At 47.4% G+C, this 18,606-nt stretch overlaps 1 protein-coding gene across 1 annotated transcript in view; it reads left to right on the top strand.

The window, feature by feature from the left end:
• Window positions 1-18,606, top strand: part of LOC103254094 (dedicator of cytokinesis protein 1-like) — a gene marked incomplete at its 3' end in the record, with an annotated part of 86,593 nt that overhangs the window by 31,898 nt on the left and 36,089 nt on the right. Inside the window, exons 11-15 of the mRNA XM_021709640.1 lie at window positions 2,390-2,532; window positions 8,155-8,280; window positions 11,524-11,648; window positions 12,855-12,953; window positions 14,194-14,266. Of these exons, the coding sequence (XP_021565315.1) occupies window positions 2,390-2,532; window positions 8,155-8,280; window positions 11,524-11,648; window positions 12,855-12,953; window positions 14,194-14,266 (566 nt within the window). The remainder of the gene's footprint in view (window positions 1-2,389; window positions 2,533-8,154; window positions 8,281-11,523; window positions 11,649-12,854; window positions 12,954-14,193; window positions 14,267-18,606) is intronic.

Below are 18,606 nucleotides of genomic sequence, written 5' to 3'. Positions count from 1 at the left end.
ATTCCCTCTTTTTTCTTCATTTTTGTTTTGACTTAAGTGATTTCAGGCTTGACACAAATATGATTTTAGAAATGTTAAATTGTGTTTTTACAAACCAAGACACTCTTAGAATCTTTTCATAAAATATGGTTTTATTTTAGACGTTTTACATTGTTTTCAGGTGTTGGCTGAGGGGGTCTAAGAGGCTGGTGATGACCAGATGACTGTAGGAGCCCTGTTTTGAGGTGACAGGAGATGGGAGGTTGGCTTTCCTGTGCCTCACAAATCCTTCATGGCAGGTCACCCCACTCAGCCTGGGACTTGAGCACCACTTGGTTAAAATGGGAAGAGTATGACTTTTTTTGTGTGGGCAGGTGATCTGGTCAGATAGCATCCTGAGACTTCTTGTATAGCTCAGTAGAAGATTTTACAATTTTCTTGATGTGAGGCTAACCAAGCACTCTGCCTTCTCTAGCTTGAAGTCAAGATCGAGTTATATGTACTTCACCACGCACAACTGGAAGCAAACGTCTCTTGTGGTTTAAATGCTTTAGGTTTACTCTTCTGGGCAATGAGGCAACCACTAGCCCCAGGTGGCTATTTAAAATAATTAAACATAGATAACGGTATCGAAATAAAAAAAAATAAAATTTAGTTCTTCAGTCCCATTAGTGCCATGTCAAGGGTTCAGTGCCACGTGAGGTTAGTGGCTACAACACTGGACAGTGCAAAACACAGATGGTTTTCATCATTGTAAACAGTTCTGTTGGATAATATTGCTTTGGAATCCCACCTAGTGAAGAGAGTTTATAAAGGGAACACAGTTCCTGAAATCTGGAAGTTTCCCTAGCAAACAAGGGGAGTATACTGATCTTGGAACATGGGCAGATATTGAGGCCATAAATAAAATACACCTTGGCAAAATTATCATCTGCAGTTCCTTCTTTACCCCATGAAAAGTAATGTAGCCCCCTACTGTTTTGAATGATGTATTATATATTAGACTTCAGAGTCTCTTGATGCCCGGATGTACTACTCAGTTAAAACTACCTGTTGTCTGCTGGCGTCCTCTGTGAAAATCAGTGAATAAGAACTTCAGGCATGGTTTGTAAAGGTAGGGAGGCTATTCATTTTAGATTCGCTGGTTTTTGTGGGACATGTTAGCTTGATCCTGATGCTGAGATGGCCCGAACATGGTTGCTGTCTTTTCTATGTTGTACTGAAACATCCACTTAGAAAAAATTTACATGCTTAACTCTTTTGTAATTTGTGACTCTGTGTTCCACTGAAAGAAGACTAATATACAGATTGATATTTGCAGTGTTAGAAACAAAAGAACAGCATGATTTTAATAGCCAAATAAGCAATGAAACCAGTTCTTTGGGAAATGTCATGCTAATGAAACCGTTTTTTTGCTCCATTAAAACTGATTTATTATCTCACAGGGTTGTTTTTAGGGAAGGAAGCTCAGTGCACATCTCTCTTCTCTCTCTCTCTCTCTCTCTCTCTCCTCTCTGTCTTTTTTAACTTGGTGAAGTAAATTAAAACAGTCCTCAGCTCCCTAGAGTAATGTGGCTCAAGTGATGGATAACACTGTCCTCGTTTCCAGAATTGATTTTCAACATTATGAACATGCTCTATATTTTTTTTTGCTCACTTCATATTGTGCTCCGTTGTGCTACATGGTATTTCTGTTTGCACATGTTACCTGTTTATATTCACTCTGTATAACTTAGCATCTCCGGAAGGCTCCTGGTTCATGTGCCCTGAATATGTTGCTGGTTTGCATTCATAACTGTGTCATAATTTAACTTTTCACACATGATAGTTGGTAGTTATGTTCTCCCAAGACTACACTATTTTTCTCACATGTAATCATTTTAGGCTCTATTGGGTCCACGGTTGGATGGAGTAGGAAGGTTCTCCAAGCAATTAGGTTTTAGGGATTTTTTTTTTTTTTTTTACTTTGTTTTTGCTTTTTCCTTCAGACCGCCTGCCTGCTGACCTGTACTGTGTTCAGAATTATTGAAACTAGAGAAATGGCCATAAACATTCTTTGGGATTAAATGCCTTTCAACCACGTTACTTTCAGACAGGCTCCTTTTAAAACAACCCCCCCCACCACCAAAAACGGCCTGGTAGACATGGTGTACAGGCCCAGTGCACGTTGATTTCCTGGGGAGAGGGTTGCCCTCGTTGGCTCTGCTTCTCTCTCGTGGTTGAGCCTTTTCCTGATCAATGCTTTTTCCTGTTTCTTTTGTCATCTCTCCTGTCCTTTGTCGTGCGTTGGCTCATGATGCCTCTCTCTCGCACTCGGTGACGATGGTCTCTTGTGTTCCCTTGTTACCGTGACCTATGGGTCTCTGTGCTCCTTTGTCTCCTGTGGTCTTGGGTGTCCCGTGCCCTCCAGGCTCGCGTTGGACGACGCCATTCGACACAAGCCGCTGAACATGTCATCCCGTTTTTCACCCAGGGTGGCAGGGGAGAATGACTTCCTACAGACTGTTATAAACAAAGTCATCGCTGCCAAAGAAGTTAACCACAAGGGGCAGGGTATGTATTCTACTGTTTTGCTTCTACCCATGTCTACCTGCATGGACCTTGCATGCGCGGTCTGGTTTGCATGTTCGCTGGATGGTGATCCTGAGGCTGGGTGGTTAATGTTTGTCCCCAAGAGTGTTGGAGAAGGTGTGTAATGTTTGTCCCTGGTGTACAGCACCTGCAGATTTTCTTGCTGATCAGCCTGTGAGCGTTGCTGAGAGCCAGTGATAGATACCCCTTTGTTACCTGGAGCTCCCTCTCTGGTCCCCCTTGAGAAAGTGGCTTCGTTTCATGCGGACTCATTCCTCTGGAGCTCCGTCATCCGAGTGATTTCTCTCCCCCACCCCCCATCTCACACTCATTGTTTTGAATCCCACACTGACATGTTTCAGAGCAGCTGACCTTCTGCTGACAGAAGTAATGAATCAATCACCCCGGGCTGGTGACAGTTGGCACTTGGCTGGCCAGGAGAGCTGCCAGCAAACAACTGTGACCGAGGCCCCGCCTCCAGCCCGAGGGGAAGTCACCTTCAGAACGTCACTGGTCTGTCTCAGTCCTTGATCCATGCAGACTGGCCGTAGACTCAGTTGAGCTTGGGTGAATAGTCCTGCTTCCTTGTCCAGTGACCTTGTTGCTAAACTTTTAGAAAACAGTTACCCTGGTTCATTTTCCGGTGTTCTAACTGAGAGTGTGAATTGAGTCTGAAGAATGTTCTGGGGAATGAGCCCTCCTAGGGCTCTGCGGGCCCCTTCGTGTTTCTTCTAGTGTGAATGGTGAATGGCCTCCCTTCCTGGAAAACAGTAGCAGAACAAAAACCCCAACCCAGAATGTTAATGAAACGTGGCCTCTGCCTACAGAGCAATTTTAAGCTGACCCAGGACCTTATCCTCTTATAAATTAACAGCCCTTCCAATTTGCACTTTAATTGGAAACCACAGGGAGGTCCAATTAGGGCTGTTTGGATTGGAGTCGCACTCAGGCTGGGAGCATGAAGGTTGCTGGCTGATCCCTCCGCCCTTGGAGCTAGGGCTCCCCTCGGATCTCCAGTTTCTCTTGCAGAGTCATCAGAGTTTTGATAAACTTTTATTACAGAGTCAGACAGGGAGAGTGGAGTTTGGTGTCAAGCCAGCAGAAACTCACTTGGAAAGAGGGGGACCCGAAGCTTGCCTCTGCCAATCTCACTGGTGTTTGGCCAAGATCTATGTAGCTGGCGAGTGATGGGCCGATGCCAGGAGGCCTGGTTGCCTGAACTCCTGAGAAGAACGGGCATGTTTGGGTCCTAGTGAGAACTGAGGGACAAGAACATGGATAGTTTTTTCAAGGGGGTCACAGGTGCCTTTCTGAATCAAAATGCCCATGGGCAAATGACTAGCTTGAACCTGAACACTTCTCCGGGTCTTACTCTTGGGTAGAATTCAGGTCATCCCAGGGAGAGGTCAGAGATGTAGCCCAGCAAGTTCAGCAGAGTTGGCTGCCAAGTCTGCAGGGCATTGCCCACGGGACCACCTGTGTTTTGGTCTCTGGTAATCCAGGCTTGACGTGATGCTTGTCTGTCAAGTTTCGGTCAAGGCCAGGAAGTGGGAGGCACGTGTAGGAAATACTAATCTTCATGAACAACAGTGATTTTTTTTTTTAACCGTCATCTGTTCATACTCCACTTCTGTCCCTTCTGAGCTCATTCCTTGGCCTCGGCTTTTTTTTTTGGTTTGCACCAACGTGTTTCCTTGTCACATTCGACAAAATCCTTAATATGAAATCCAAATTATTCTGATCCCTGAGCCAGAGGTGTTGGGTGTTTTATGTGGACAGTGAATCCACAAACACCCCCAGACATCTGCTTCTATTGTTTGAGATACAATGTATGCTAATTCCTTTTGTTTTCAGTTATTCTGGTTAAGCAAATGCCAACACAAAATGCACTTTTTCTTTGGCAAAAATTGGCCTCATTTTCTCCACTGAGAGAAGTGTTTTAAACACAACATAATCGGGAACATTTAATCTCCATGTTTAAATTGTGTTGTAATAAATTTAATTGTGTCACTAATGTACTAGTTTATGAACTATGCTAGTTGAGCGAGCTGGTATTTGTGAGAAATAAAAGATGTCTGAAACACAAGGTTTCTAATCATGTTATTAAATGGTCCGTTCTCATTTCTTTTAGTTCTCTAAATAGGTATAAAGAACGACCTCACCACATCTTAACAATCTGTCAGTGGGTGTCTTTCCGTTCGATTTGTTTTGTGGCCATTTGCTCTCCCGGGAGGCTTAGGGCTCAGACCCCTGAGATTGGAGAACCCCTTAGCTGCATCCTGGCATTCTTGTGGAGACCAACTCCATGGTGGCCACAGTGCTCATTCCCTGGGCACCCGTGTGAGTGTTTTCTTGACTTGGTTTGCTCTAGTGGAGGATAGAGCCATGGGTTCAGGGGAGGAAGTGCCTGGCCCTTTGAGGGTCCATCTGCTTGCCTGTTCTTCAGGTCCAGAGATGCTGCTAACTCATGGTGCTTTTGTGTGAGTTGGAAAAAGGGGCCTCATCAACTGGGTGAGTGGTGAGATGCTGTCAGTGCCGGGGCACGTGGCTTGTGAGCAAAGTGTAGACAGGGCTTAGCTCCCACTTGTCTTTTTTGGTCAGCTGCCTCGTCAAGTACACATCCTGAGTAATAGTACTCGTGCCCCTGATTGGGCGCCATCCCGTGATACTTTTTTAGGGACTTCCTTGTAGTGGTTAGAATAGACCTTCTTCAAACTCTCCCTCCCATAATCTGGAATTTCATATCTCCCCCCAAAGAGAAAACATATAGAAAGGAAGGAAAGAAGAAGAAACACCAAAAAACAGTTGTACCCTAAGCAATGCACCTGTCTCTGTATGTTGACTCTCTTAGTCTTCATCCTTCTTCTGACATCTGCCCCTCCTCTCCTACCAGAAGCCTTCTTGTTGAGGTCCTTGGTGGCGTTCTGCATGCTCAGTGTAGACCCTCCCCTTCCTTTGTGCTGCATTTGGTGCCATGGGCCGTATGGATGCCACCCCTTCTTAGTTTCTCCTGTTATCTCTGGCTTCTCTTTCCCTGTGTGAGCTCTAAATCCTGCACCTAGATCAGGGTTGCCCCTTTGAGGAAATGGTACCCCAGCACCTGCTAGGGGTTGTGCTTGCAGTGGACACCCTCTCTGGGAGCTGCCTCTCCTTCCACCTCTGCTTCTCCTGATTCTGCCGATTTGATCTCCCCACTGGTCTCTCCTTCCCCATAGTTGAGTCCAAGTCCTGCTGGCAATCAGCTGGGCTCCTGCAGTGGTCTCTTGCTCTTTCCTATACATTCCTACTCATTACCCAGCCTTCTCGCCCTCCCTTCCTGCTGCATCCTAGGGCTCCAACCACTGGGCTGGGCACAGGCTTGCAATGCCCTTGGATCCTGCAGACCTCAGGCCTGACATCCCTTCCAAGAGGCGCCTCTGTGACTCTTGAGATTGCAGACTCGGGGATGCCCTTGCAACATGCTTGGGAATTTTCCCATGAGAATTCTTTGTAGTTGCCTATTTCTCTGACCTTGGAGTTAGTGTTTGACCCTCAAAATGGAAGCTAACCCCCCTACAGGGGAGACAATGAGTGTCTGCCTGTGTCTGTAGTGCCGGGCGCATGCCTGGCACGTAGTAGGTGCTCATTGCATGCTTTTGAATAGATCAGACAGGCTCACCAGATGACAAGAGGTTAGGGGGCTTCACCCACTGACAAGGAACAAAACAACATCAGCGACTTTGACTTTCTCACCCCCAAGTAATGTCAATCTGTGCAAAGGAGAAAGCTGTTTCCGGGACAGTGGTATAGGTGTGGGTAGTGAGAGGACAGGGGTGTGAGGTGTGGGGTTGAATGGAGCAGAGCCGCTCCTGGCAGGAGCAGCTTTAAGTGACGTTACTCACGTATACCCTAAGTCATTCTCCAGTGCTCCTTAGAAGGCAAGTTGCTTGAGGACTAGGCCTGTGATTGTCTCATTTTTCTTCTACCAAGTGCAGGGTGCTAAGCTGGGCAGTGATGGACGATTGGCCTCTGCTCTCTGGAAGCATCTGGAGAGGGAATAGCCATACATACACACAGATACAGATGTACACACAGCTGCAGGCACAGTTACACGTAGATACATGCACAGACACATACATTGCATACAAACACAGGTACACACACAGATACAGGCACACAGACACACACACAGACATACACATACACCCATACAGCCACACCTGCAGATACTGACACATAGACACAGACACACATAGCACAGACATAGACAGACATGGCAACACAGTCATAGACTCACACACATACTGACATACAGACATACAGAAACAGTTACACATAGACACAAGCACATACACCACATACAGACACACATAGGTATAGACACACACACACATAGACACACACATACATAAAGACACATACACCACATACAGACACACACATAGATACAGATACACACACAGACCCAGCTACACATACAGATATAGACACAGACAGACACAGAAACACACAGATCCAGATATACGTACACAGGCGCGCGCACGCACATGCACGCACACACACACACACACACACACACACACACACACACACACACAGACATATAAGCTAGTAGTGTAAATGAGGACTGATGCTCTGATGTTCTCATGGGCAGATGAGGCTTCACAGAGCTGAGTCATAGGGAAAAGCAGGCCAGTCCCACGAGGCCTCAGGGATGCAGTGCCCTGGTGTGCCAGCAACGGTGCCCCAGCTCCCTTCCAGCCCGGGGGAAAGGACGGAAGAGCCCAGCCACTGCTTGTCTCCTGGCTTTGATTTGTTGCAAGTGTCTATTCTCTCTTATTGCTGTCTCTCGTTTGCTTGCTGCTTAGAACTGTACCAAATACAGTTCTCCATCAGCCTTGCAGGTAGGAAGAGCCCGGGGCACACATTCTCACCTCCAGGCCTTGGAAAGTTCACCATGTTCTCCAGGATGCCCTGGGCATCTTGACTTAGAGAGTTTGAAAGTTTCTATTTTCCTCCTTGGAGGAAAGAACTGAGGGCGGCCATTGCATTTATTAACCTCCTTTGCTGTGACATTGACGCACAGATGCACTGGGCTTCAGTGGGCTACTCCTGTCCCATACTGGGTGGACTGGCCAGCTTGTGGCCCTGGTGCTCCACTGCTCACCTGGGTTGTGCGATGCCGCTTAACTACTTGAGACTTCGGAGGGTTCCTGAAGCTGAAATCACCTCCTAAGTCCTTTCCTGCTGCCATCCTTCCTGGGAGACTGAAAAATGATGGTTTTTTGAGCCCGCTTCCAGAAAAATGCTGTCTGCTGATATCTTAAATGTTTGCCAACTCAAGAGAGACATGGTCCTTGGTGATCAGTGAGTGGACGGCAGCTGCTGATGTGTACTCACCTGCCCACAAGTCATGCCAGGGCAGGGCTGGTGTCCCAGTTAGTCAGATGCAAGCAGTCCCCGTGCTAGGCACCTTACCCAGCTCCTTTCTTTTTCATATACCTGTGTTTGCTTTCAAGATGTTAAATTGTGAATTAAAAGTCTCACTCACTGAAATTGGTTTCATGAAAACTTCGGAAAATATATAGGATAAAACATGACTAACAACATCCCTTGTTCTTCTAGGTTTGTGGGTAACGTTGAAATTGCTTCCTGGAGATATCCATCAGATTCGAAAGGAGTTTCCTCATTTAGTGGACAGGACCACAGCCGTGGCTCGGAAAACAGGGTTTCCGGAGATAATCATGCCTGGTAAGAACGGACTCATTTAGGGCATCTGAGCTGGCCACGGAGAGTGATGTGGCCAGCAACACATACGAACTCTGGCAGGAAGAGGGCTTAGCCTGTGATGGGTGATATGTAAGTGCCAGTGTGGTTGTGCATGACACCAGTGGTCAGGGGTGGTGACCCCAATAGTGGTACATGTACCTCGCCACCTGGTCCCCTGGAGAGATCAGGTTTTCTAACTGCAAGGGTTGTGTGAGGGAGGTGTGGACACCCAACAGATGTCTGGGTGGACATTTGAGCAGGAAGAAGGATTGGAAAGTGAGCTGCAGGAAATGAAGCCCACCGTGGGACCCGTGGTAGGACTGGATGTAGTGTGCATGGGTGTGCTTATACTTGAGGCCTGCTCAGTTGATGTTATTTCTTGTCCTGGTATTGCTCCAGCTAGTCTTGTGACTTTAAGCTGGCTACACCCATAATAGGGTTCCATGTTAGCATCAATCTCTTATATAATCATTTCTAATTTCCAGATAGCATTCACATGAATAGCCTGATTTGCTCCTCAAGAGATCTTGGGGAGCATGTTAATATTTATCCTTTTTATCTGTGCGATACTTTTTAGTTTGCAAGTATTAACGTTAATAATCCAATTTGATCCACATGAGAATCTTGGAAATCTACAAACTGGTATTGAACTAATTCTTGTCAAGATTAAACTGTAGCCTAAAGTCACTCAGCTAATGAGCAGAGGAAGTGGGGACAAACTGCCCCGTGTTTGACAATTCCATGTGACCTCCTTTGAAAGGTTTCTGCTGTATACTCGGTGTAGAACCGGCTACTCAGTGTGTATGCTGTAAGAGTTACTGCTTGGCTTGTTTTAGTTCAACTTTGGGACATGTTCTTTCTACTCTTTTTGCATTTCAGGGCTGTTGCGGGTGATTAACTCCTCTTTCTGGTCAATTTATATGAAAGACATCTAATTGGGTTAGACAGAATAACAGGCTTACCTGTACAGGAAAAAACATGACATTTAGCACATTATGAAGTGGTTGCTTGTGTGTGTCTACATGCAGCAGATTAGTTTAGATTTATTAATGGAAGTAGACTAATTTATGTACTTACAGTTTGCATTTGGATATGAAACGAACATCTGTAAATTAGGATGAAGTCACCGACAATATGTATTTATCTTGGCATCCTTAGAATGTCTTCATGTTCTGAGGGAAACCCCAGGAAACTGCCAGTTCCTGCTGGTAACACTGCCTTTATAATTGATAGACTTAAAAAGTAAGTCTAAGCTCTTAGATCATCTCATCTCATGATTGATTCATGGGGAAACCATATAGCCGACCATTGTTCTGGCAGGTTCCTTGTGCTAAATCCCGGGGCAGGGTCTCATAGGAAGGGATTGTAGTGTAGGTGAGCCATCCACCTTCTCCAGTGGTTATATGACCAGGTAGAAGAGACAGCATGGACGGTTATCAGTGAGACTCCCCACCTTCAGTCCAGCGGCATCTGTGCATTACTCCATCTCGTTAGCTTCTTTAGACAGTGGAAGAGCCTATGTCACCCTTGTGACTTCTCATGATCCACTGGAATTCTGGAGTCTTGAAGGATCTAGGCAGGATAAGCAGAGTTTCCCATCACATTGGAAAGGAGGCAAGAGTCCCAAAATATTCTGTTACCTGGGGAGGCATTTGCTGAGGGCCTTTTGTGAATGTCCATTTGTGTCGTTTACCTACTGTAAATGAGGCCCTGCTTCTGGGATGGCCCTGGGGTATTGCAGTCTAGGTGAGCTTGGAAATGAGGCTGTGGGGCTTAATCACCTTACTACCCTCAGCCCATGTTAGTTCTCTGGCTGGGGAGGCCTTTGTGAAGCGGGTGTAGCCCTTTTTGGTGAGGGTTTTTATGTCGAGAATTTTCAGGCTTAGAGATCATACAGCCTTTGCCTGCCTTATGGATAAGGCTGTTGAGTGGTGGGTGACCTGGGTGGTTAAGTGACTGTTCAAGGTCACACAACTAATGAGTGAAAGGTCTTGGATGGACAGCCGTGCTTGCTTCCCCCAGGCTTGTGATCCAGGGTTCTTAACTTTTCTCTTGGTCAGCATCAGTGACTGTAGCTACACTTTCTTCCCTTGTAGCTATTGTGGCTATGGTAGCAACCCGCTGGGATTCTTATAATAATGACTTTTAAATGAAAGTTTAAGTTAATAGTTGGATACATTAAAAGCCAAAATCGAGCAGGGAAAAAAAGGCAAAAGCAAGAAAGCCAGGGCAGGGGTTGATTTCTTTTCCCTTAAGGGATCCTGGATCTTCAGCCAGAGGGGGCATTTGCCTCTCTTGACATCTTGGTCCTCAGCTCCTGTGGAAGAGCAGGTGGCCAGGGCAGGGGAGGTACCCAGACAGGAAGCAGAGCAGCAGTCATGGGGAGCGCGGCTTCCTCTAAATTATGTTGCTAATGAAGCTTGTGAGGTTTTCCCAGTTGGGCCATTACCAGGGGCTTCGTGTGTTCCTGGTGGGAAGAGGAATCTTGAGCTCATTGCTTGTATTTTTCCCCCCCACACAATTGAAAGCCCGTTGCACTCGAAAATGCACAGACCTGTTTGGTTGGTCTTCTTCTCTTTGTGATTTCCAATTCGGAATCCTGACAGCTGCCTCCAGAGGAATGAATTAGGCAACTTCCTGCAGATCCTTTCTAGATCCATCCTTCCGCCTTGATCCTAGGCTGTGGTCCTCATTCTTGACCTGTTTTTAGTTCCTCTGGTTCCTCTCTTGGAATCATGCTTTTTAGAAGAAAACCCAAGAGGCCAGCGTTGCCAGTTGTCAGCTGGGTGTGCCAGTCGATGCTGTGGTATGCCTTGGCTACTGAGGACCCAGGTGACTCTAGCCAGCAGTCTGTCACAGGATGATGGCGTTGCTCACAATGGACTGGGCATGCTGAGGGCAGGGGTAGACCATGGCAGAGCCCCAGCGGCATTGGAGCCTCTTTGGGCACTGGCCGTTCCCAGAGGGTTTGAGGGTGAGAACCAAGCAGGTGAGAACCAAGCAGATCATTATAGGCTTTGAGAGTTTTTCACTTTCTGGCAAGTTTTTTTGATGATGGAAATTGCTTTTGTCGTGCATTTAAAGGCTGAGACTCTTTTGTTGAAAACGTTTCATAATCATCTAATGCAGTATTTGTCATATTCTGCCTTAGACAGTCTTACAGAATTCATGATTACACTATTGAGTAACAGATTGGGTTTAAAGTCATGATTTTTCTCCTCCCAGGCGATGTTCGAAACGATATCTATGTAACATTAGTTCAAGGAGATTTTGATAAAGGAAGCAAGACAACGGCAAAGAACGTTGAGGTGACAGTGTCTGTTTATGATGAAGATGGAAAACGACTGGAGGTATTGATAATCGCAAGGGTTTATCTTTAGTGTTTCCATTTTATTTTCCAAGTGTTCACCTTGGCTCTGCTACAGAATACAGACCATCACAGATGGGGCCTTGGGATCCTTTTATCCTGGATGGGTGTTAGCTCTTGCCTTCCTCTCTCCTGCTTGCCTCACTGGGCTTGGGATCCCCTGGCTCCTACTAGCTGGCCTGTCTCAGGAATCTCTGTGGTCTTGACCGCCTTCTCTGCCCAGCTCTATCATGGAGTCTCATTTGCCATCAACCCAAGACTCAAAGGTCTAGTTATCATACTAGAAGTACAGATGCCGTTGTTATCACCCTTTGAGAAATGGGGAAACTGAGCCCTGAGACATCAGCCATGTTTCTCAGGGGCAGAGAGCTAGTGAGAGGTAGAACTGGGGTTTGAATCTGGGCTTCTGCCCACTACACCTGAGCTCTTACCTTGTGCTCCGCCAGGTGGTAACCAAGACCTGCTTCCATGGTCACAGTAGCCCATGGAGCCCACTTGGGCGGTGCTCAGATGCAATGGCCTCCTCTCATGACCAGAGGCCAACCTAGAGCCAGTGTCCCTGTGAACTGCCTCTTTGGACCATGGCTAGAGGGCTGGGCTTTCCTGGGCCCATGGAGTTGAGAGCGGCGCCTTGGCTTGTACCTGAAGCTCAGCTGTGCCAAGAGGAGGGTGGCACCCTTTCTGTCTGGATGGGCCTGATCCAGCATCACTGCCTTCCCAGTCTCTCTGGAAACCTGGGTGGCATTGCTCTGCCACTGTGTTTTACCAGTATGGCTTCCATGGGAATTGAGTAGACAGTGTTCATGGTTGGGAGAAGGGGAGGGGAGAGGGTTATCACCTCCTTTTAGTCTACAACCCTTTTTTTTAGACCTATGGAATGAATCAGGCAACGTCCTGCAGATCCTAATATTAAAGTTACTAGGGGTAAGGGTATGAGGGATGGAAGACAGTATTGGTCTCCATGTCTCATAACCCTGAAGGTCTTAAATGTGTGAAAACCGGTCTCAGGCTCGCCATCGACTTCAGATAAATCTGTCCTTCCCTCGCCGGAAACACATTCCATTTGGGGTGGTGTTTATTGACATTCCTGGAGTATGTCTGTCCTCCTAGTGCATGCACATAGTGGGAGATGTATGCCGTGTCAAGCTCTATGAGGTCTTATGTGAACTCTTTATGCCTTCTTTTAAAGCATGTGATTTTCCCGGGTGCTGGTGATGAAGCGATTTCAGAGTACAAATCCGTGATTTACTACCAAGTAAAACAGCCACGCTGGTTTGAGACCGTTAAGGTATTATTTACATGGTCATTTTATCACATGGGGTTCATTATGAAATGCTCATTTGTATCCCAAGGAAATCCCTACCTTACCCTCCACCCCCCACCCCAGGGACGGCTCTAGGTAGGCAAAGTCGCTCTTCCAACAAAGTCATTCAAGGTTGCTAGGGAACCACGCTGGCATTTCTTGGAATACATTTACTCTCATCTTCTTTTGGACATAAAAATAGGACTTTCATGGAGACAAACGACAGAGCTTTTTAAGATCGCTATTGTCTTTCTCTTCCTAGGTCTGTTTTATGTGGGGCGTTCTGTCTTTACCCTAAACAGAAAAAAATCGAGATGGCAGTACGTGGAGGCTGTGGCTGGGGTGCCGGACCTGACACGTGCATTTTCATGCATTTCACAGCTCCATGGTCACCCTGCCGTACTCAACAGCAGCTTGCCACCAAGAGCTTGCGTATTTGAAAGCCCGGCCAGGGTTTGGCTCTGGAATACAGATGTTAGATGTGAGAATGAGGGACAGGCTTTGCTTACAGGCAGCATGTATTAGATCTTTTTTTTTCTTTTGGTGTAATGTGACAACGAGAAAGCTTTCTTCCTGCAGCCGCAGGCAGGTCACTGCAGCTGCCGGGGGAATATAGACACCTCCGTATTAGGCGACTTTTAAAAATAGAATCTTTTTTTTTTTTTTTTTTTTTTTTTGAGTTGGAGTCTCACTCTGTCGCCCATACTGGAGTGCAGTGGCCGCTCCCGGCCACCGCATCCTCCATCTGCTGGCCTCCGGCGATCCTTCCGCCTCAGCCTTCCAAGTAGCCGGAATTACAGGCATGCACTACCACGCCCGGCTGATTTTTTGATTTATTGTAGAGATGAGGTCTTGCCGCCCGGGCGGGTCTCGAACCCGTGGGCTCAGGCAATCCACTCACCTCAACCTCCCAAAGGCGCAGGATTACAGGCTGAGCCACCGAGCCCGGCTTAAAAATAGAATCTTAACAGTAAGGATCAGAACATTTAGGAAAAAAAATCCAGCTGTCTCTCCGAGCCGGCTTGGCATCCTTTACAATATTATCTTGTTTAAATGTTCAGAAGGTATTTTGCCTTTGAAAAAATTATACAGGGGGCTAGAGCTGTAGTATTTTCACCACTGCAGTGTAGAAACGTTTACGGTTGTACCTGACCTCTCCGGCTGAATAAAGCTGTTGATGCCAGATGATGTTGGCGCTTATACGTTCTTTTTTTGATTCTTGAAGGTAGCCATCCCCATTGAGGACGTTAACCGCAGTCATCTTCGGTTTACCTTTCGCCATAGGTCATCACAGGACTGTGAGTAACTCATCATTTTGTTACCTCATGGTGTTTTCCGAGGAAAAACTGGGAGGGAGTGCCATCGGCCGTACTTATTCTGGATTGTTCTGGACCTTGATCATTCTAACACAGTGAGGGCTCAATACTTTGGCCTGCTTCCCACCTTGACCTCTTCCCGGGAAACGTTCTTGTCTCTGTCTGTTGAGCTCAGGAGGTCTTTCTTTTCTTTTCCATTTCCTCTAGTGAGGTAGGGCTCCTCCCAGTCCGTCTTTGGGTTTCCTGTCTTTCATTTGGACTCATAATGCTACTCTACCCATTAGGAAAGTTGCTGAGGTACAACAAATGCATAGCAAAAATTGGCCCTAAATGCTCCTCGTCTTAGAAGTGAAAACCTCAAAGCCTTTTAGTCTTTCTCGGTGGCCCTTGGTGTCTGGAGCACAGGCAGAGCTTTTCTCATCAACGTTAGGGTGATATTGACTGATGCTGAGCCTTCAGGAGGAAAGAACTGGTATTCAGATCACTCACTTGCAAAGAGAATTTGTTATTGATTACTGCAGTTTGTCCCATCACATTTTGTTGACTTGTCCGCCAACTAAGGATGCAGCCTGGTGGTCGACACTAAGATATCACAGAAGGAAGACCCAATTCCTGCCCTTTGGGGTCTGTGTCTGTTTGGTAGTGAGCACGTGTTTGGAAAAGGAAGTGACAGTGAGACTTGGCCACAGGCTTAGGCACTGCAGGTAATCAAGGGAAAAGAGTGGTCTGATCTGGGTGGCTGGGCTTGTCCCAGATGGCCCTGTGGGGCCACACATGTGGGTGGGCAGTCCTGGCTCTGTGTGCTCTTTTTTTTTTTTGAGTTGGAGTCTCACTCTCGCCCAGACTGGAGTGCAGTGGCCGCTCCCGGCCACCACAGCCTCAACCTGCTGGGCTCTGGTGATCCCTCCACCTCAGCCTTCCAAGTAGCTGGAATTACAGGCATGCGCTACCACGCCTGGCTGATTTTTTGATTTTATTGTAGAGATGAGGTCTCGCTGCCCAGGCGGGTCTCGAACCCGCGGGCTCAGGCAATTCACTATTCACTCACCTCAGCCTCCCAAAGGCGCGGGATTACAGGCTGAGCCACTGAGCCCGGCTTCTGTGTGCTCTTAAAGATATTTCAGCGTGAACCTCTTCTGCATCTTCACTTGAGCATGAGCATACCTTTTTCCCGGGGTGTCTTGAAGGTCAGGCAAGGTGGGGGTTGGCAGCCCCTTGGCACAAAGCCTGGGAGGGGGCAGGGGTTCCACCGTAGCTGGTGCCGCTCTGCCAACCTGTCCACCTGCCTTACTATTTCTGGGGATCTGAGCAGCCCCAGCCCTCCATGTGGTACGGGGTTTGCCTAGGCAGGGGTGTGGGAGAGTGACTTGGGGAGTGAACTCATAAGCAGGGGCGTGGTGTTTGGAGTGTGTGGATCGCACTGTCAGGCTTTCAAGAAGCCTGGACCTGCTGTTATCCAGAGAAGTTGAGATGCATGATGTCTGAGGTCTGCATGATGTGTGAGGTCTGCAGAATTGGAGCGTGGGTCTACCATATCAGGGCAGAGGTGTATGTAGTGAGGTGCAGCTGGGAAGGGGTTGAACCAAGGGATCTAAGGCAGCATGGGGTCCCTTGTGGTGGGTGGAGGAGGGGGGGTAGAGGGAGGGGCTGGCAGCTGCCTGGAGTATCATTCTACTCCTTGTCCTGTTCCAACAGGGCATGCAGATCAGACGTCCCATTACAGGAGTATCGGGGTTCATGTTGGGAGAAGTGGGGGTATAAAGACCGCCAGCTTGGAAGTCAGTGCCCCACCCTCATATCAGTGCCACAGTGCCACATCTAGGCCACCAGTCCCCAGTGCAGACTGGGTCTGCGAATGTGAACATGTTAGCCCACATTCACTGTGCTCTTACTGTGCCTGGCACGAGAGTTTTACTTTGTACCTGGATTAATCCTCATAAGCTTCCCATGTGGTATCTATATGTGCCTCTGTGTTATACTCCAGTCCATTTCTGTCACCTGCTCTTTGTGGATCTCCTGCTATGGCAAGCTATTGGGGTTTTTCTTCTTCTTCTTTTTTTTTTTTTTGAGTTGGAGTGTCACTCTGTCGCTCATACTGGAGTGAAGTGGCCGCTCCTGGCCACCACAACCTCAACTGCTGGGCTCCAGCGATCCTTCTGCCTCAGTCTTGCAAGTAGCTGGAACTATAGGTGTGCACTACCATGCCCGGCTAATTTTTTTTTTTGATTTATTGTAGAAGTGAGGTCTCGCCAAGTTGCCCAGGTTGGTCTCGAACCCGCAGGCTCAGGCAGTCCACTCACCTCGGCCTCCCAAAGTATGGAATTGCAGGCTGAGCCATCGAGCCCGGCCTGGGGTTTCTCTTCTTGCAAAACTTAGGTTTGAGTTGAGATGTGAGATTAGTTTGCAAGAACCCACTGGGGACTAGCAGCCTGGGACTGTCACATGAACTTGGCAGAGGTACGGGGTGGGCAGAGTAAGGTTGGGTGAATGGGGAAACTCTGGCACCAGCCTGTCCTCAGCCAAGGCATGGAGGGTGTGATGCATGCACAAGTGAAACTACGGCAGATGGGAGTTGGCCAGAGCATAGCCTAGTGGGCTGTGGTGGACCCCAGACCCTCTTGAGAACGATCTGGGGCTCTGGACACATCTCCCTAGGGTCCATGAGGAAGCAGGGCCAGGGCAGAGTTCCAGAATCCTCAGAGGACTCATCTCACAGTTGTCCTCCCCTCTTTCAACAAGCTCATTCTCTCTAATTAGTAAGTTACACTAGGGCAGAGGGATACCTCTGGTAGCATTTTAATTTTCAAAATCCTTGTTTTTCTTGTCAGTTTTAAGTACTTATTATAGACAAGATGCTATCGCCCGACATACCAGGACACATTTGCATAATGAATGAAGTCTCCACGGCCATGGCTTGTGGGATTTTGGAAACATGTTGAGCATCACAAGTATGATGCCAGCCAAATCCTGGGATGCCAGTCGCCGAGAGTGGCCGCCTGGGCCTCTTCAGCCAGCCCTGGGTGCGGGCACCTGGGGCAGAAGCAGACTGAGAGACCTGAGGCCACATTGGCCTCCACTAGCCACCCTAAAGAGGAGGCCAGCAAAGGGAACAAGGAGTGGGGTTCTCACTCTGGGATCCGTCATCGGGATTGGAAAGTTTGGTACTGATGTGATGATTTTTCCCATGAATTCCAGCAGGCTTGTGGCTCTCCGACACAGTTGGCCAGGAGCAGAGCTTGCCTTGATTAGTGGGCTTGGTTGGTTGGGACTCCAGGGAGAGTCAGCTCTGCCCATCTTGAACTCATGCCCCCTCCTGTGGTTCCTAAGCTTCTTTAATTTTGTTGTCATATGAACCATCCACCTCGTCGGGGCTGTCAGTGAGCACGTAAGAGAAAGCAGTCTGCTTCTTGGACATGAAATGCAGAATGCTAATGAAAGGCACACTTATTATGTGCCACTTGATGACAAGATCAGTGGAAGCCATCTGCTGAGTTATTGTCACATGTCCTTCTGAACCCTGGCTGCTTTCACAGAGGCATGCTTTTGGGTTTTCAAGTCATCCCAAACTTAGTAATTGTTCTTTGCCCTTTGAACATTGAGATATTTTATATGTTCTGGCACCCTTTTACGTTTTTTTTTCTTAATTCCTGGGGTACATATATTTTACTTCTTTTCCTTTCTTGGGTTTTAGATGGTCAGTCATTCATTGAGCCATCTAGTGAGCCAGCATTTTATTGCGCACCTACTACGTGTGAGAAACTGAAGGACACCCAGAAGGCAAAGAGTATAAGACATGTTATCTCGCATAGAAGGGTCACAGGGTTGATATTTGAATCATCTTAATGACTCAAGGAGGATAGATGTGTGTGTGTGATTCTTTGCTCTCTGATCTCTGTCATTTAGAATCTCAAAAGAGGGGTTTGAATCTGTAGTTTTAAAGATATGCTCTAGCTCTGGAACTCTGTTTGTATTCTCTACTCGGGTTACAACTTGGGGACTTCATGTGAATCTGTTTCTGCAGTCTAGACTCCTTGTCTGTTGCTATCTGACTGGCCCCTGCTTACTTTGGACTCACTGCCTCCTGCTCACCAGCCACACTGGCTTTCTGTCCCTGTGTGAGCCCAGCCTGTTCTACTTTAAGGCCTCTCTGTTTGGCCATCTCTCTTCCTGGAGTGTTTATATCTTGGCTCATGTGCCGTCCACCTTCTCAGAGAGACCTTTTCTGACCAACCAGTCAGACTTGTCCCAGGTCTCACTGTCACCCTTTAACAAAGCACCACGTTTTATTTTCTTTACCATCTGAAGGAACTCATTTGTTTTTT

This window comes from Carlito syrichta, unplaced genomic scaffold, assembly GCF_000164805.1.
Source record: "Carlito syrichta isolate Samal-C Ts95f unplaced genomic scaffold, Tarsius_syrichta-2.0.1 Scaffold269596, whole genome shotgun sequence".
Classification (NCBI taxonomy): Eukaryota; Metazoa; Chordata; class Mammalia; order Primates; family Tarsiidae; genus Carlito; species Carlito syrichta.
Note: the sequence above shows the minus strand (reverse complement) of the source record. Positions and strands in the feature narration are given on the sequence as shown.